This window comes from Pangasianodon hypophthalmus, chromosome 1 (genome assembly GCF_027358585.1).
Source record: "Pangasianodon hypophthalmus isolate fPanHyp1 chromosome 1, fPanHyp1.pri, whole genome shotgun sequence".
NCBI lineage: Eukaryota > Metazoa > Chordata > Actinopteri > Siluriformes > Pangasiidae > Pangasianodon > Pangasianodon hypophthalmus.
In genome coordinates this window covers 4,251,168-4,267,646 of record NC_069710.1, presented here as the reverse complement: position 1 = coordinate 4,267,646, position 16,479 = coordinate 4,251,168, and the positions used below count along the sequence as shown (strand labels likewise).

The following is a 16,479-nucleotide window of genomic DNA, read 5'->3' as shown; positions in this document are numbered from 1 at the left end:
TCTGTAGTTCCATTAGATTTTCCAATGAAGATAAATCGTCAGGCAGCTGCTGACTGCAGCTCGGCTACAAAATGTGTTCATGCACAACACCTGCAGTATATCAAACACACACAGATTTTCAGGATAAAAATAATGTGATCTCAACCTTCACATTTTATTACTTCAACTGAAATAAGTGCATCTGAGGGATGAAACCAAATTAGAAGATTGAACATGGAAAACATTAACTCTCTATAAATACCCACATTCTTTACATTAAGTGCATCCCATCAGTACCACAGTAATAAAGTAGATAACTGTACATATTAATTTGGCTTCAGTGTGATCAGAAAATAAAAAATGAGCACCACAACTAGGTAGAAAACTTCTTCCTTCCCAGAAATAAGATGTAATTTGTAAAGTAGCAAAATAATCAAGCTGGCATGATTTAATATATATAGAGGCGTGCTATGATTCTCACATTCTCACACAATTACATCGTGCTCCACCACACTTACGTTACCAAGGCAACGTAACATACAACACTGTAAAATTCAGCATTTTTTAGTTTATTGCAGTCTCCTGAGTGAAACAAAATAAATATGTATGCACCCATGGTGTCGACACAATTTAGTGCATGACTCTGGAGCATATGTTTCTTACTGATTAATAGCTCATTCCAAGCACTGTTCAATGTCAATGAGAGCTAGACCAACCAGAGAGTGCCAAGTAAACAGTCTGTGACGATCTGTTCGACTATACACTGTGGCAAGAGACGCAACTGATGAGAACAGAGGGACAGCAGGCATGCCCATACCAGTGGGAGACTGATATGAGAGAACGCTTTATTCCTCAATCTTTTGTGTTGTAAGAGCTTATAACAGTGGCTGCTGAGTTGTCACTGGAGCTGTGACACTCGAAGAGGAGTTGCACTGAAAAAATCTAGGAAGAAGGGCCCTTCTTGGTTGGGGAGGAACGTGGTGGGGATGACATTGTAGATGCCTGCGGGGACATGGTCCAGCTCCATATAGCAGAAACCACACCTGACGAGGACAGAGGGTGAGAGTGGGTTATGCATCATGGTGCTACAGCCCTTTTTTTATTATATTCCATTAGAAACTAAGCCCAGAAACTGACTTTAATCCATCCTATGCCTTGTTTTTTCAGGCAATAATAGAATTAAGGCAAGTGTCTGATTCCAGAAAATAAAATACTGGCTTCAACATATCCCTGTGGGCTGTGATATAACTTCTTTATATTTCATTTTATTTCATGTCGAAGTATAAACTGAGTTTCTAAGTTTAATTTCATTTATATAACACCCATAATGTGATCTAAAGAGCACTAACATACAGTCAGCAGCAGGGTGCAAGCTGCAGGCTGTAAGTATTCAGTGGTAATTTCTAATATCATATCCCTCTAACGTTATAAAATATAAGCATTTAAAATTTTTAATTGAATCAGTATTTCACTTTCTAGCACCTGCTACAAACAATTTCTCCATGACTAGCAAAAGTTCTGTTCTGTCTGCTCTTCTGTTTATAATAAAATAGTCCATGTATGAGGGGGGACCCTAAAATTTCCTGCAATTCAAAGGTGGCGTGTCACATGACAACTTAATGATTCAACTAAAAAAATCCAGACGAAGGCAAGAAAACTGCTATGGGAAAGCATCAGGAAAAAACGTCCAGAGAAGTGGCGCTCCCAGAACTGGATCTTGCACCACAACACCAAGGAGTTTTTAACCAGAAACAATATGGTTATCGTTTCACAACCATATTCACCAGATCTCGCTCCTTTGTGACTTCTTTTTGTTCCTGAAATTAAAAATGAGACTGAAGGGGAAAAGATTCGCCACCGTGGAAGAAATCCAGAAAAAAAAACTGCTGGAGGCTGTAGACATGATGAGAAAAGATGACTACAGGAAATGTTTCCTGGAATGGGTGAAACGCTGGGACAAGTGTATCGCATCACAAGGAGAGTACTTTGAAGGGGATTAAAGGAGAAATGCTTTAAGTTTTATAACACCATTTTTTTTTTTTTTTTAACAATTCCAGGAATTTTTGGGTCCCCCCTCATAAATGGTCTACATGTTACTTTCCCCTGGTTCTCTACTGAATGCTGAAATGACAGCGCACAGGCCTATATAACATCCGTAAGTAATAACGTGTGTATAGTGTATTTTAATGTATTCCAAATATTTGGATTCATTAAAAAATTTTCAACTATTTCCCCTCCCCTGTGCAAAACAGTTTGAATAGCAGTGCATTAGAGACATTTATGACATTTTCAGGCACTATCAGCATCAGTACTTCTCTTTCTGTATTTTTTTTCCATTCTTGATATGATACTTTCTCTTCTGTCACAACAAAATGGTAGTGCTGAATCAGCCTCCTACATGTACACTTCTCTCTGTGTGAGAACAGCAGTATATTACCTGTAATCTCCGCTGCCCTTTTTCTGGACGCCTGAATTCTTTGCGTCTCCTACAGTGGACACGGTCAGGACCTCGAAACCCACGCTGTACTGCCTGTTTAGAAAAGCCGAACAAGGTTCAAAACACTTCAAAACACTTCAACGCTTTACTCCCACACACTGCAGAAAACACAGCCAGGCTTATAAACCAGGCCTGGCTACATGAACAATGTAGAGAATAAATGACCAATCCTTGGCAGGATCATTTGACTGTGTGCTAAGTGTGCTAACTGCTATATATCTCAAAAGTAAGTGGCTTTCATAGAAGAACAAAGTCTACAAATACAGATAGCTGACAAATTAGGAAAACACAGTGGCTCTGTTATCCTGTGGGAGTTATTTTGCTGGCATAGCTTGTGTTCATTTGTCCCATTAGAGGGAAGGGTCACTCCAAATCAGTGCAGAGCTGCAAAGCCACAAGGCACGAAGGCTCACTGGTTTAATGAGTATGATTTATGATGGAAATCATACGCTATGCCATTTGCAGTCAGCAGATCTCAACCAAAACACCTCACCACCAGCATCATTTAAAACCCCATTTGAGGAAATATCTTTTAGAAGAATGTTCATCCCTCCAGTGGAGTTCCAGATACATGTAGAATCTATGCCAAGCACTGAAGCTGTTCTGGTGGCTCGTGGTGGCCTACCACCTTATTAAGACACTTTTCGTTGTTGTTTTTTTTCAATTCTTTTAGTTTTTGTTTTTTTTATTTATCTGTAAATCTACATGCACGCAAGAACTTAATATAACAGCAGATCAGTGATGTCAATACAAAGTAGATAGAAAGTTGGAGAAATTATGATGTGTCCTCCAGACTGGAGGTGTGAGACAGCCAGTCTTACCTGGAGCCTCGGAGCTCAATGAGTAGAGGTCCAGATTTGTCCAGGTTGAACTGGTAGATTGGGTTATGTTTGTAGGTGTCCTTATAGTTGCTGCAGCCTCCTGCACTGATCCCTTTCCACTGGCCATTTAACTTTTAGGAAGACAGGGTTTTCATTAAAACCAGCAATATAATATAACCACACAGGAAACAATAAACAGTTTATGATACAAACTTGCTTACCTTTTTCATGTGGGAGAAAGGTGATGAAATTTTGGAGAAATTAAACTTGCACAATGAGTAGACCTGGTAGGGAATAAAGTAAATTCATACTCATGAATATTAGAGCCACTCCCAAATGGCACGCATCCTATTATACTTAATCTCTACAGAATGAAGATTCCATATACTATACTATTTGCAGAAGTGTGTAGAAAATGGCATGGCATGACCTCATGGAGCCCTCAGGAATTTGATAAAGAGCATCATGTAATGAGCTAGAAACACTCAGCTATGTCAATATATTATAAAATCATATTTCACAATCAAAAGAAACTAGACTAATGTCAGTCAAAATAAGCCTCAGGTCATCATGTTGTAAATGTCAATACCATCTTCTCAGTTGCTGCTCTTCCATATGGTAAAATCCAAAAAACACAAAAAACACAGAAAGCCAAGGAGTTACCCTTAATGTGTAGTTGATGGTATTTTGCTTCTCATATTGAGACACAACCAGTGTAAATGTGTGAGTTCCAGGACTGGTCAGTTTAATCTTGGTCAGGTAATGTGGGCTGTTGATCCTGATGCCATCAATGTAAGGGGGAGGGTCACCTAAAAGTCAGACGCAGAGAGAAGAAAGTTTGCTTTAAAAAGCGATGAATGCACATATATGGCAGTCTATTAGTATATCCACCTTCTCACAAACTTCACACGAGTTTAAGATTCGAACGATAGTTATAAAACAGATCATTTTGGTTCTACAACCTGACTGGCTGAGCTGTGTTCGAAGCTGCTGTAAAATGTTTGGTGTGAGCCGTATAGGCTGGTGTCAGTGTGATGATGTGAGGAATGTCTTCAGAGCTCAACTTAAAAATGGCTGTCCATACTACACTCCACTAGATACAAGTGGTATTCCTAATAAACTGGCAACTTGAAAATGATCCCAAGCTGTATTTACTGCCCAAAAAGAAAACACAAGTAATATGCACCTTTATTTCTAAATTTTCACTTATAAGATACGTACTTGGATAATAAACCTTCCTGCCGTCATTCTTGTAAACCACTAAAGTGATGAACTCCCGGTTTTGAGCAAAGTCATCCTTAAAGAGTAGATGAAAGAATAAACAGTTAATATCACTGCATACATCGTAAATGAAAATAGTTGGACCATGCTCTGTGACCAACTATACCTTGTCTGTGATGTGTCTTGTTAGCAGCACCCACACTACAGCTCCACCCTGTGGACACTGCACCTCCAGCTTGTACTGAGGGTTATTGGCCAAACTATAGACATCTTTCACTGGACCCTGTTTTCCATCCCAGCAGCTGCAAAAGGCAAATCACTGTGCATGAGCATTTATTACAGCAACCCTCTTCACTCACAGTTCAGAAACTCTTTGTCCCCCAGATCAATGCATGTTTTGAGAATGCATGTTTACAAGGTTGTTTCACTGACCCACAAGTATTCACGAACACACACAAACACACACTATTATGCATATACTTACCTCCTCTTCCAATTGCAAATCTCTACTGATTTTTTCTTTACTACTACATTTAAGTATTAGAATGAGGTTAAATCTGAGTCATGTTGGTAAACTTACAAACACCTAAGAAATCCTGTCTTAGATCCAGAGCTTATGGCAGGTGTTTTCTTTGACAAGACCATTATTTTCAGACATGAACTCACTTTTCAGGCATTATCTCACTTAACCAGCAGCTACTTACCATGGTTTTGTATATGTTCTGCTCACTCATAACTGAATGAAATGAAAAAAGCTATCTTAGCTGACTTTCTAGTCCTCTGCATGATACCATTACATAACCATTGCTGTTGTAACATGTAAGAAGTTGGTTTTTAATTACTCTTCCATACGCTTTATCCTATAAAAAACTCCTGGATAATTCCTGTGTAGGTACCATGCATCCACAGATAGGGGGAAACTTTTATTAAAGTACTTTCGCAGTGACAGGAAGGATGTAACACGAGTATGTCACCCCCTGTATACAATCCAGAAATACGAACGTCACAAAGACAACTCTTCCAAAAGCAGCATCGGCACTCATTCAGAGCGCACACACACACACACACACACACACACGCATCAAAGGCTTGAGCTGCATTCCTCTCATCCTTGCTACAAACTGGGCAGGAAATGACAGTGTTTCATATTATTTATTTCAAAGATTTACTGTGTTGCAGCTGCAAACTGTTTGTTGAAATTAGCATTCTTTTAATCACAGGGAATCATGCGCACCACTGCGAACAGACCTTCTCTCTTTGATTCCTCTCTTATCTTTCCATGTGATATCACTCCGTGCTTAGGAACACAGACACTCAGTCAGTGATCTCCATTATGTTGAGGAAAAATAAGATCCAAACTCCACAATGTTTTTCCCATTATTTCCCTTATTGTACTTTGGGCTTCGTTATCCCATTATAGTGCTTTGTACCTTATTCCATCAGAAAGCACTTCTATCACTGGCTTTCCACCATGTGTAGAGTCACCGAAATCCCCACTGTATTTCTCTCCGTATTCTCCTTGTTCTCCTTGTTTAACATACCAGGAGATGCGGCCACATATGTCACATGGTTATTTATTTTCATAAGCTCCTATATTGCTTGTATGTACTTTGTTATAGTTTGCTTCCTGTATAAACAGACATATTTCCCATACACCCGGTTATGTTCTGCCATACAGTAGTACTGAATAGGTTTCTGAACAGATCTACTTTAGAGAGGTCTAAACAGGAAATTATTTAATGCCTGCCAGCCAATGGTCAGGTATAGCACAGAAAGGCAATCAAGCCTGGCATGTGATGTAATAATCATGTAATGACCTTATGAGACAGTAGAAGACTGACCTATGTATGCAGGAGGACTCTCTGAACAGACCAGGATTCCAGCTCAGGTAGATGACATCAAAGTATTGACATAAGTCTTCCCAGATGATCCAGAACACACCTTGAATACAGCCAACATGTTAGCTCACAAGTCATGAAGGTCTTTCCATTTCACTTAGTGTTAACTACATGGCACTCCCTCACCATTATCAAACTTTTGTGCAGATTTGGGGTCAAATTTGAGGTACTTGAGTAGATCTGGCGTCCAGTTCTTTTCATCCCACTCACTGTAGCGGCCCTTCCACCTCAGATGGCTCCAAGGGTTCTTCAGCTGCAGGAAACGTTTCCCCTGGAGCCCATGACAAACAGAACCAAAATTTAAGTGCAGAAAGGATTTTTAAATAGTCACAAACTTAATATATTTTACTTCTTTTTTGCTTATTTTTGCTTGTCACATGAGAGCTGCATGAGACACACAGTACAGTTCCAGATATTTGTAGTATCTATGCCAAGGTGCACTAAAGCTGTTCTGGTGGCTTGTGGTGGCCCAACACCTTATTAAGACACTTACAATAGTCAATAAATATACCATACTATATACTCACAGACAATATACCAATATCATATACTCATAGTCATGAATATATGGTAGGAGGTTGTGCAACTGACCTTGTATTCCCTGATGTCTAACACAGCATAGGCGTGTGTGGGCACTAAGCCCCACCTCTCCCCTTCCTCCTCCGTCATTACACCTGTCGCTACAGTGATTAGGACATCTCCTTTGTAAAACCTGTTAATGGAAATCCACATGGGCATTGACTGTCAGAAGTGCTGCCAAAATGTTCTGCCTGCTAAACAAACAGAGCTTTTGACCTGTGCACAGGAACACTTCAAGAAGTGTGTGTGTGTGTATGCTTAGTTTCTACGCTCATGTGTGTTCACCTTTGGTAAAGCATGCGAAAGGTGTCGTCCTTGCTAAAGGACTGATTGTCTGAGTGCATAGCAATACGTTCTGGAATCCAGCCAGTCAGCGCATGCAGGTCAATATTCTACAAAGGAAAGAAAAAAAAAATCAGGAAAAATTCAGAAGTCATAGACTTCAGGGGTCACAACAAATGTTCTGAGTCTGGATGCAATGTTATTTCTGTCCATATAGGGCAGCTATAATCTGTTATAATCTGCAGCTATAATAACGCATTTTAGAAGTCATGTACTGTAATCAAGGCCTTCTTTTAATAAGAAAATTTCTATTATAATATTCATATACTTGAAATGTAAATTAATATGTAGTTTGTAGGCTATACTTACAGAGTTGGAACCAGGGAAATCATATCCACCCATCACCTTCATGTAGGCTTTCTCAATGAGGGAAACCCACAGCTCGTTTCGGTTACTTGAGTAGGAGCAGAGCAGCTCACCATTGCGGTCCACTGGGAGGAAATCATCAATGATCACCTTAACAGGAAAAATTACAAGTAATCAGTCACTAGATATTGTCCTTCTATCTATATCATAGCACCGTTGAATTCTCTAATCTCTAAAGGTGTTGATTAGTTTTCTATAACAGCAGTTTGACGTGGCAAATCACAGGTTTATATTAATGGGGCTCATTCTAATACATAATTGTTTCTATAATAACAGCTAATTCACAGGCATTTGTATGGCAGAGGCTCACATAATATAAATTTTGTGTCGGACCACAACATACCCCCTTCATTAATTAATTTCCAGCAACCCTGTCATGATGTATTCTTTACTAAAACAAGACAACACCATGTTTGTACCTTTCTAGGGACCCCATTGATGTGTAGTTTCACCATGTATTTCCCACATGGGTTATACTCTGGCTCACCCCTCCGATTCTGAGGATAAATGATGCTGTAGATCACAAACACACAGACATATGTGTCATTACTGCATTTTGTACTGTTTATTATATCACAAAACTGACTGTGGGACTATCTAAAACTGTGGTTTCCAGTAAATGTGCAAAACACATCAATCACTACAGCTGAGATATTATCTGCGGGAAAGAAAACATTCATAACCACATGTGTAAATACCTCGTTATTAACTTCTTGTTGAAGCGTCTCTCATATGCTGCGCTGATGGCCAAAGAGGCAACAAAAGAACAGTCCGATACCACAGTCTGCAGGAGCAACAAAAAAACATGTTAAAATTTACAAACATTTATGGCTGCTTTTATGTATATTCCACAAAACGTCATGAGATTAGTGTTAAGGTTTAGGAGTGCAGGAAAACATGACACCTGCTTGATGCTGAAGCTGGACACAGTGAAAATCATGGTGGGATTGTTGCAAATGTCATCAGGTCGGACCCAGCGAGAGAATATTGCTGTCTGTTTAGGAGATAAGGCCAGCTTTCCACATTTATCCCTGCAGAGTATTGTAAATTATGGATCTTTTTTTACTAAGGCTTGCCAAAGAACATTTTCACAAGTGAAATGTTCACATTTCACATTTATCAAGTTGTGTGTAGCCAAATATAGCAGATCTGAAAAGGTACATCAAAGAGTACTCACGAAAATGGAACAGGAAAGGCAAAGCGTTCCCTTAGGTCAACATTCATGAACGGCACATATTCAATTCCATTTATCTTGGAAGTCTTCCTTCAATAGACAAAACAGGAAATTTAATAATAAAAAGCAGCTGGAAAAAGCACGATTTAAACTGATTTAGAGTAACTACAGCTCCAGATGTTGTTACCTGAGCACTTCTATCTCCTCCTGTGTGTAGCGCTGGCCCTGTGGCTCACTAGACTGCACTGCTCGCACTGGCTGTGGCCTGTCATTGAGGGAGAAATCTGGACCCAAGGGTAGGTACTGCCTCACAGGAGCAGTAGCTTTAAGAGTGGAGGAAGTAGGCTTTTCCTGGGGTCCGGTTTTCGAAAGGCCATCTTTTAGTCCCTCTGCCCTGAAGTATAAAGATGCAGAGAAAGAACTTATAGAGTAGTTGGTGGTGAAATTGAATTAACAGCAAACCAACACAAAAGACAGAGATATAGTATTGTGTGAAATTATTAGTTTCTTTGGCATGGTGTGTGTTGTATTTCTGAAGTAGCAGTCATTGAATCTTTGCAGTTTACCTCTCCAGTGCCTGGCGAGCTAGCTGCTTCAGTTTGCCCTGCAGTGCTTGATCTGAAGTCTCATTGGACTGAAGGAGAGAAGGTTAAGAGAGTACAGAGTTTATTATGTGAGCAGTCCAGTTTGTGCCAGAGCCACTGTAGGACTCAATATCAGCCAAGGAGCCCAGCCCAACTGGACGAAGAGTGTTGGGAGTGTATGAAACCCAATACTCAATACTGCTGTCATGTCTCCAAACCCACAAACCAAAGTGGCACACTTAAATGTCAACGTAAACTACTCTGACTTTCGGGGGAAAAAAAAGAAAGAAAATAAAAACCTTGAAGGCACAAGTAAACTCAGAAAGGTAACCAACTAGTTATTGAGCTACGATATTGTATTCTTCATCTTGTATTCTTTTCAACCTTCCTGTTTGTCTGTTCCAATTTATTTGCTACAGTACAATTAACCAAAGTGACCCACTGCTGATGAAATGAAATGAAACATGAACAAACTACATTATTTCAAAATGTCATTATTAACAAATAGGACAATAATGACAGTTGTAAACAGGTTGTAAATTAAAGCTACCTAGGTTCTCAATGTCCGTGTTATTTTTGAGCATTCTGTTGTATCATTGTGGGGTTCTTTTCATTTCTTTTTATTTTGAAATTTATATCTACTTTGCACCACTTTTCTTTTTTCTCTTTTGGCCAATAGTGTCTTACATGTAGCCTATCTCTCATTTGTTTACACATCTAGCAAGAAAAGACTGCATGGCATCTATGAACCTCGCTAAATGATCTACAGAAATTTGAGGCAACCTAAGACTGTACCATTTTCAAGTAGCGTCCTATTTACTCCCTGAAATGACTGCAAATACAGATGTGGCTGTGGTGTACAAATACAGATGTGGCAGTTTTTTTTCACAGGTTTATATGCAGGAGACATGCAGGGGTGGCAAAACCAACCCAATTCCATAAATGCAAAGTAGTAAGCCCACAGTAATCAGCACACAGGATAGTCTCTCGACCCTCTCTAATACTAATCACAATGTAAAAATGGGCTGCTTTTCTTCTCAATAAATAACAGGATAAAATGATAGTAGTAGGATCCCTGTTCTATCCATTATAGAGCTTCAGATAATGAATGCACACTCAAAAGAGGACATTTTTCATGCAAGGATTGTCCTATGGCAACTCTCACCTGGCAGATTTTCCCCTGAGCATGATCAAACCCCTGAAAGTAATTCAGAATGCAATGGTGGCATTACAATCGCTCTTGTGCTGCCTTCCCTCCACTGGCTTCCTGTAGCTGTGTCCAAGTGCATCCTATCTAAAGGCAGTTAGATAAACCCTGCTCATTAGTTAAACCCTGCTCTGTACCACAAGAAAGACAGTGAAATGAACTTCCCCTAGCTGTGTGAACGCCTGAGTCGCAAACGCTGAAGACCAACCTTCAATAAACACTTGTGTGAAAGCTAAATCTGCACTTTACATTCTACAAAAGAAGATCTCATTTCTTGCTTTCTTTTTTTTTTTTTTAAGCTTTACTGTATTCTGATACTGTAACCTATTTATTTGTGCTACCATGAGGATATGTATTTCTTGGACACTACAAAGCACTACTGTAAGTCACTCTGGGTAAGGCTTTCTACCAAATGCTTTAAATGTGAAATGTAAAAATAATTATATAGGGTGTCTGCAGTACAGAACTCACTGCTTGTATGCACAGTTCCACAGCCTGAGTGTAGAGCTCAATGGCTTCATCACTGTTACCCTTCTCATCCTCGTCAAAAGCCTGGGTTACCAGAAAGTATGCACGCTCCAGATCCAGCTGATGCTTGGTCTTTAATGGGTCGCTGCTCTGAGCTTGAACTGGTGAGGGAGACATGAACAAAACATTTCAATAAATCGTCCAATTACATACAATACACTGAACAGCAAGGTTAAAAAAATTCTAAAAACAATGTCTGGTTAGGCTTTTTATTTTCTACCCGCACAATAATAACGTTAGATGCTAAAAATTCACAATGTCCTGAGTTTATATGGGTAAAGTTGCTAAATCCTGTTACACCTGGACTCCACCTGTGTTCAACAGATGTGATAGTTAATAACAAATTAATAACAAAATTTGAGTAAGAAGGGTGTGTGGAGTGCTTACTGATTAGACGATTCAGATCGTCTGAAAAGCAAATCTGACTTATTATTATTATCTCAGAAGTGAGATGATTTACATTTCCATGCAGAATTATTGGCACTCCATGAAAGTGCAATTGTTTCAGACATGTTAAACTTTTAAAGTTATGGCCCTAATTGTGCTTAACGTTATTATTAACTGCTTAACTGATTTTTTTTTTCATATCCATTACCTGATTTGTGCAAGTCCACAACCATCTGTTCCTTTTGTGTTGAAAGTTCTGATATGGATAAAGGAAATGAATCACAAAGGCATTCTACCCAATGTGCCCAACCTCATATTTATACCCCAGGGAAACAGGTCAGGATTGAAAGCAACAACAGAGGACTGAGAGCAAATAAAATATAATAATAAAAAAAAACTATCAAGAATGACAATTTTTTTGTATTTTTGTATTTCTTTAAAGCATTCCTTAGGGGTGTAAATAATTTTGGTAATTGAAAATGCTATTATTAAAAAAAGTAGCTGTAAGTGAAGTGATTTTGTTGAACAACTAGTTTCCCCTACAGTTCGATGGCAATTTTTTAATGATCGTGTTTAATGTTTTATCATCACTAAATGAAATAGGTAGAAGGTGAAGTTTGTTTTTTTTTAGTCATTGATGATGTGAGCATACTCCTACACTTTATTATGACCATGATGACATAGTTCCATGATGATGTGCACTCTCGGTTAGTCACACCCATACTCGAACCGTCCCGAGTAAGCCTTAACGGAGTAATTAATTAGCTACAGCACTGGCAGATACACCCAGGTCTTTCACACAGTCTTACTAAATCCTGAGATTTCAGACAACTTACCAGCATTGAGTAGAGTCTGTACTCGGTCCAGGTACTCATTCACCTTCCCCTGAATGTTGTCCAGTTTGGACCCTGCCATGTCAGCGTAGATGAGGGCTTGGGCTGCCTCCTAATGAAAAATAAATAAATATATAGATATTTAGTCATCATTACAAATGAAATAGAAAATCATTTAATTTAGTATGTCTTGAACAGAGTTTTAAAATTAATTTATCATGATTACAACAAGACTGAAGAGTTTAGCTTTCTCATTTAGTATATCTGATAATCATCTCACCAAGCTCATTACCAGGGTCTTTTGGACTAAATCTTGTGTGTTTGAAGTGAGAAAATTTCAAATCTGTGAAGGTCTGTGAGCCATGTGGACCTGAGGTTGACACTCCTGAGCTACAGAACAACTTTAGAGAACTTTTGAGTAGTATGTAATAAGTATGGATAAAAAAAGAAAAACAGTGGCTCTGTTCTGCATGTTGTTGGTTTGCTTTGGGTCCTAGCTGTCCCCTTGGAGGGAAAAGTCACTGCAAATCAATACAAAATTCTTCTGACTGATCACCTTTAACCTATGATGAAACATTTCCATCAGAGTGATCTCTTCCATCAGGTCAGAGTGGTCTCTTCTAGGATGATCCCAACCCAACCATATAGCACACTGAATGGTTTGAATGAGCATTAAAATGGTGCTATGGCCTTCACTCTAGACCAAATTTGAACAGTTATAGGAGTTATTTTTAAGCGATGAGTTAGACAACATTAACACTTTCCAACCACCATCAAAACACCAGTTGCAGGAATATCTTTTGGAAAAAATGATGTTCACTAGTAAAGTACAGTTCCAGTGACTTTAATGTCAATGTGCATTGAAAGTGCTGTTCTGGTGGTTTGTGGTGGATCAACACCTGACTTAGATACTTTTCTGGTTTAATTTGTCATGTGTTACATCTACATTGTGTTTATTCTATTCTATTAGATGTTCTTTTTTTATCTAACCTTAAATAAAAGCTTAAAAAGTCAGAAGTCACAGGCTGCAGTGTGTTTGAATTCACAAGAACACATCAATAAGCTCAACTGACTTAGCCTGCTTGTTGACCTACTTAGCATTAAAACGAAAGTATGTAGCTTACCTTGTAAAAGAAAATAGCTTCATTGTATTTCCCTTTCTGATCGTGTAACACCGCTGATTTTGCAAATTTCACGGCGTCCACCTCCAGCGCGCTGTAATCCATACTGCGGATGAAGTGGCACTAGCTGACCCGCTAGTGCTACAGCTGGGATTAGCTACTGCTTCATTGCTGCTAGCTGAAGCCTTAACGCTAAATATGCTAAGTAAACCGGGGCTTTCCAGACAGAGCTGAAATTCCGCTTTATACGGTACTAAGTCACGAAAATATAGTATGTTGTTAAAAATTTCAGTGAAATTTACACGGTCAAAACAAACACCTATGTCGGAGTACCAGAAACTTCCTACCTCTGCTCAATAACAAATCCCAAAAACATTCCGTTTGGTGGGCGTTTCCCGGAGCTGTAAGCGTAAACCATTGGCTACATCTCAAATACCGCTTTACTCCCTATATAAGTGTACTACATAGGGTACGAAATAAAGGTTTGTACGCCCTACGTCATGCACTAGAGATATAAACAGAGAGCTATTTGGGATTTAACCATAGCGTGTCATTTACCAAGATGTGCGACGTCATGGGGAAATCCACGCTGCTACAGGCTTGCCTATAATTCGTCAGTAAACGTGTTTGTTTTTAACCTGCGTTTGAGATTTTTTTAAAAATGAATGCTAAATCTTAGTTTTAGTTTCGTGGTCATTTAACCACTGAAAAACTAAATGAAGGATTATTAGTTGAGCAACTGTTTAAACCCAAACTGCCTCAGTCTCTAGGTAATAAGATTTAATTCAAGGTCTAGTATGCAATCTAAATGTATGGAAAGTGTGGAAAGTAATGCACACACACACACACACACACACACAAACTTCCTGCTGATCAAAATAGCTAAGGTGTTAAGCTAAGACTACCTTATTATAGACTACCTTAGCAAATGTTATGAGTTCAATGTGGTTATAAATAAAATATAAGCCATTACCAAATCACAAAGCCTGGCCTAATGAATATATGTAAGACCAATCAAGAGATTTTTAAAAAGCTGTATATACCAGACAGTGAAAAGCAATATCATATCCTAGCTCAAAGCCACTCATATGGAAAAAACAAACAGGCCGCCACAGACCCTACACAGAGCAACTATAACAGACTATACCTATAGTCCAAGAGACAAAACTTTCATTTCATTTTAGTATTATGAAGCTGGGAGGGCTAATGTAATGAAGGATCAGTAGTTCAGAATTCACCATGTAAATTCGTACAGCAAAGTACACACAACATTTTACTTGGCATGAAACAGCAAACTGTTTTGAACCGACAATCATTTGATCCTACTTCTCCTCGGTTGTGATATCCTTACGATAAACAGCAGCCGTCCATAATCTATGACTTTCTTCAGATAATATCTAGGTTTTGGGGCCCCTATTTGTGATAACGTTTCCAACCTTGAACAATCTTAATTTGTTTTGTTCACCTGGTTGATGTATATGGAACATTGATATATACCACGGCGCTGCGGTCTTCGCACAGAGATTCATTTGTGTAGGGAATCAGAGTGGCAGACAGCAAAGGACACACATTTTTTGTGATGTTACATGAAAACAAAGGATAAAAAAAATAACATTAATAAAATAAAATAAAATCCTAGCTGGTGCGGATCCGCATTAGTCTATGCAACATACACAGAGTTCTCCACACCGCTCTAAAAGCCATGCTTTTTGTTTTAAGTCAGGATTTAACACAATTAGGAAACTATTTGCATAATCTGACAATACATCTTTGGATTAATTTGGAATAATTTAATTCAAGACTACCTTTTTACATATGCATCAGGATTGTTGTGACACACTTCCTCTACATTTCTTGTGCTCATGCACCCTGTTCATGTAAGACTGCACCCATGTAAGCAAAAGACATTAAGGTCATAGACAAAGACAAAGCACCTATTTCTTTGGACTGAATACTGCCAGTGATGTGTCATCAGGAAGCAGGGAAGTAGGGAGAAGGTCAAAACCCTAGCAGCACGTCATTCTCAACCACCGACCTGAAGCAACTGAGAGTCAACACTATAGTTGACTTGATCTAGATGTATGTATATGTATATTTGTATGCTTTAGAAAATCCAGCAGTGTGTGCACTACTTGAGGAAGCCTAAGAAAGCTGCCATTTTAACTCATAATTTTGGGCAGCACGAGTAGCTTGGCTGCTTCACAGCTCCAGGGTCTCCAATTCAGTTTTGAGCTCAGGTTACTGTCTGTGTGGAGTGTGTTCTGTGCATATTCTCATTGTGCCTGAGTTCTCCAGTTTTCTCCCATCTCCCAAAAACATGCCAGTAGGTGGATAAGCTACTCTAAATTCTCTGTGTGTGTGTATGTGTGCGTGTGTTTAGAGCCACCAAAACCCTCATCAGGATAAAGACGTTAACGAAAATGGTTCATCAAGTTCTACAAATGAATCATTTTGAGTGGACTGTCAAGAAACCTTACCAGAAACAAAACCAGAAGGCCCTGCATGATACATGACGCTGAAATCAAAAATAGCATCAAGGACTTAGTTTTATTTTCATCTGGCAGGCATTATAAGAGCATGTTCTTTTAATCCAGCAGATTATAAAACTTCTTGATTCATGCAGTAAAGCTGCTGATCTCTTCTTTCACTTTCCTCCACACCCCACAAACACAATGACACATAATAAACCAGCAATGCTGTTCCACCAGTATATGTTACCTCTGTGAACTGAAACACAAACACATCAGGATTTAACATTCCTTTATTCTACATAACTTCTATTTGGATTTTTATTTCTATATGCTGACCTGTGCCATATTATATATTTAATAAGAAAATAATATGTCTGCACATCGATATTAAGTAATTAATTAACGTTATTGTTAGGGGTCCAATCACTGAAGGTGCTGGAACCCTATTGTAATTGTTAACTATAATAATAA

The 16,479-nt window shown here is 38.8% G+C and overlaps 1 protein-coding gene across 1 annotated transcript; it reads right to left on the bottom strand.

Moving 5' to 3' along the window:
- Positions 1 to 135: 135 nt before the first annotated feature.
- capn7 (calpain 7) lies at positions 136 to 13,937 on the bottom strand. Its single transcript, XM_026914061.3, has 21 exons — positions 13,541 to 13,937; positions 12,420 to 12,528; positions 11,140 to 11,297; positions 9,444 to 9,511; positions 9,065 to 9,271; positions 8,881 to 8,967; positions 8,608 to 8,734; positions 8,402 to 8,487; positions 8,123 to 8,216; positions 7,647 to 7,793; positions 7,281 to 7,387; positions 7,008 to 7,128; positions 6,543 to 6,687; positions 6,360 to 6,459; positions 4,685 to 4,820; positions 4,519 to 4,594; positions 3,961 to 4,106; positions 3,519 to 3,581; positions 3,298 to 3,428; positions 2,417 to 2,509; positions 136 to 1,022 (listed from the first exon to the last, which is right to left on the bottom strand). Exons 1-21 carry the CDS (start codon positions 13,640 to 13,642, stop codon positions 878 to 880), a joined length of 2,448 nt encoding a protein of 815 aa, XP_026769862.3. The 5' UTR covers positions 13,643 to 13,937; the 3' UTR covers positions 136 to 877.
- Between the last annotated feature and the right edge of the window lie 2,542 nt (positions 13,938 to 16,479).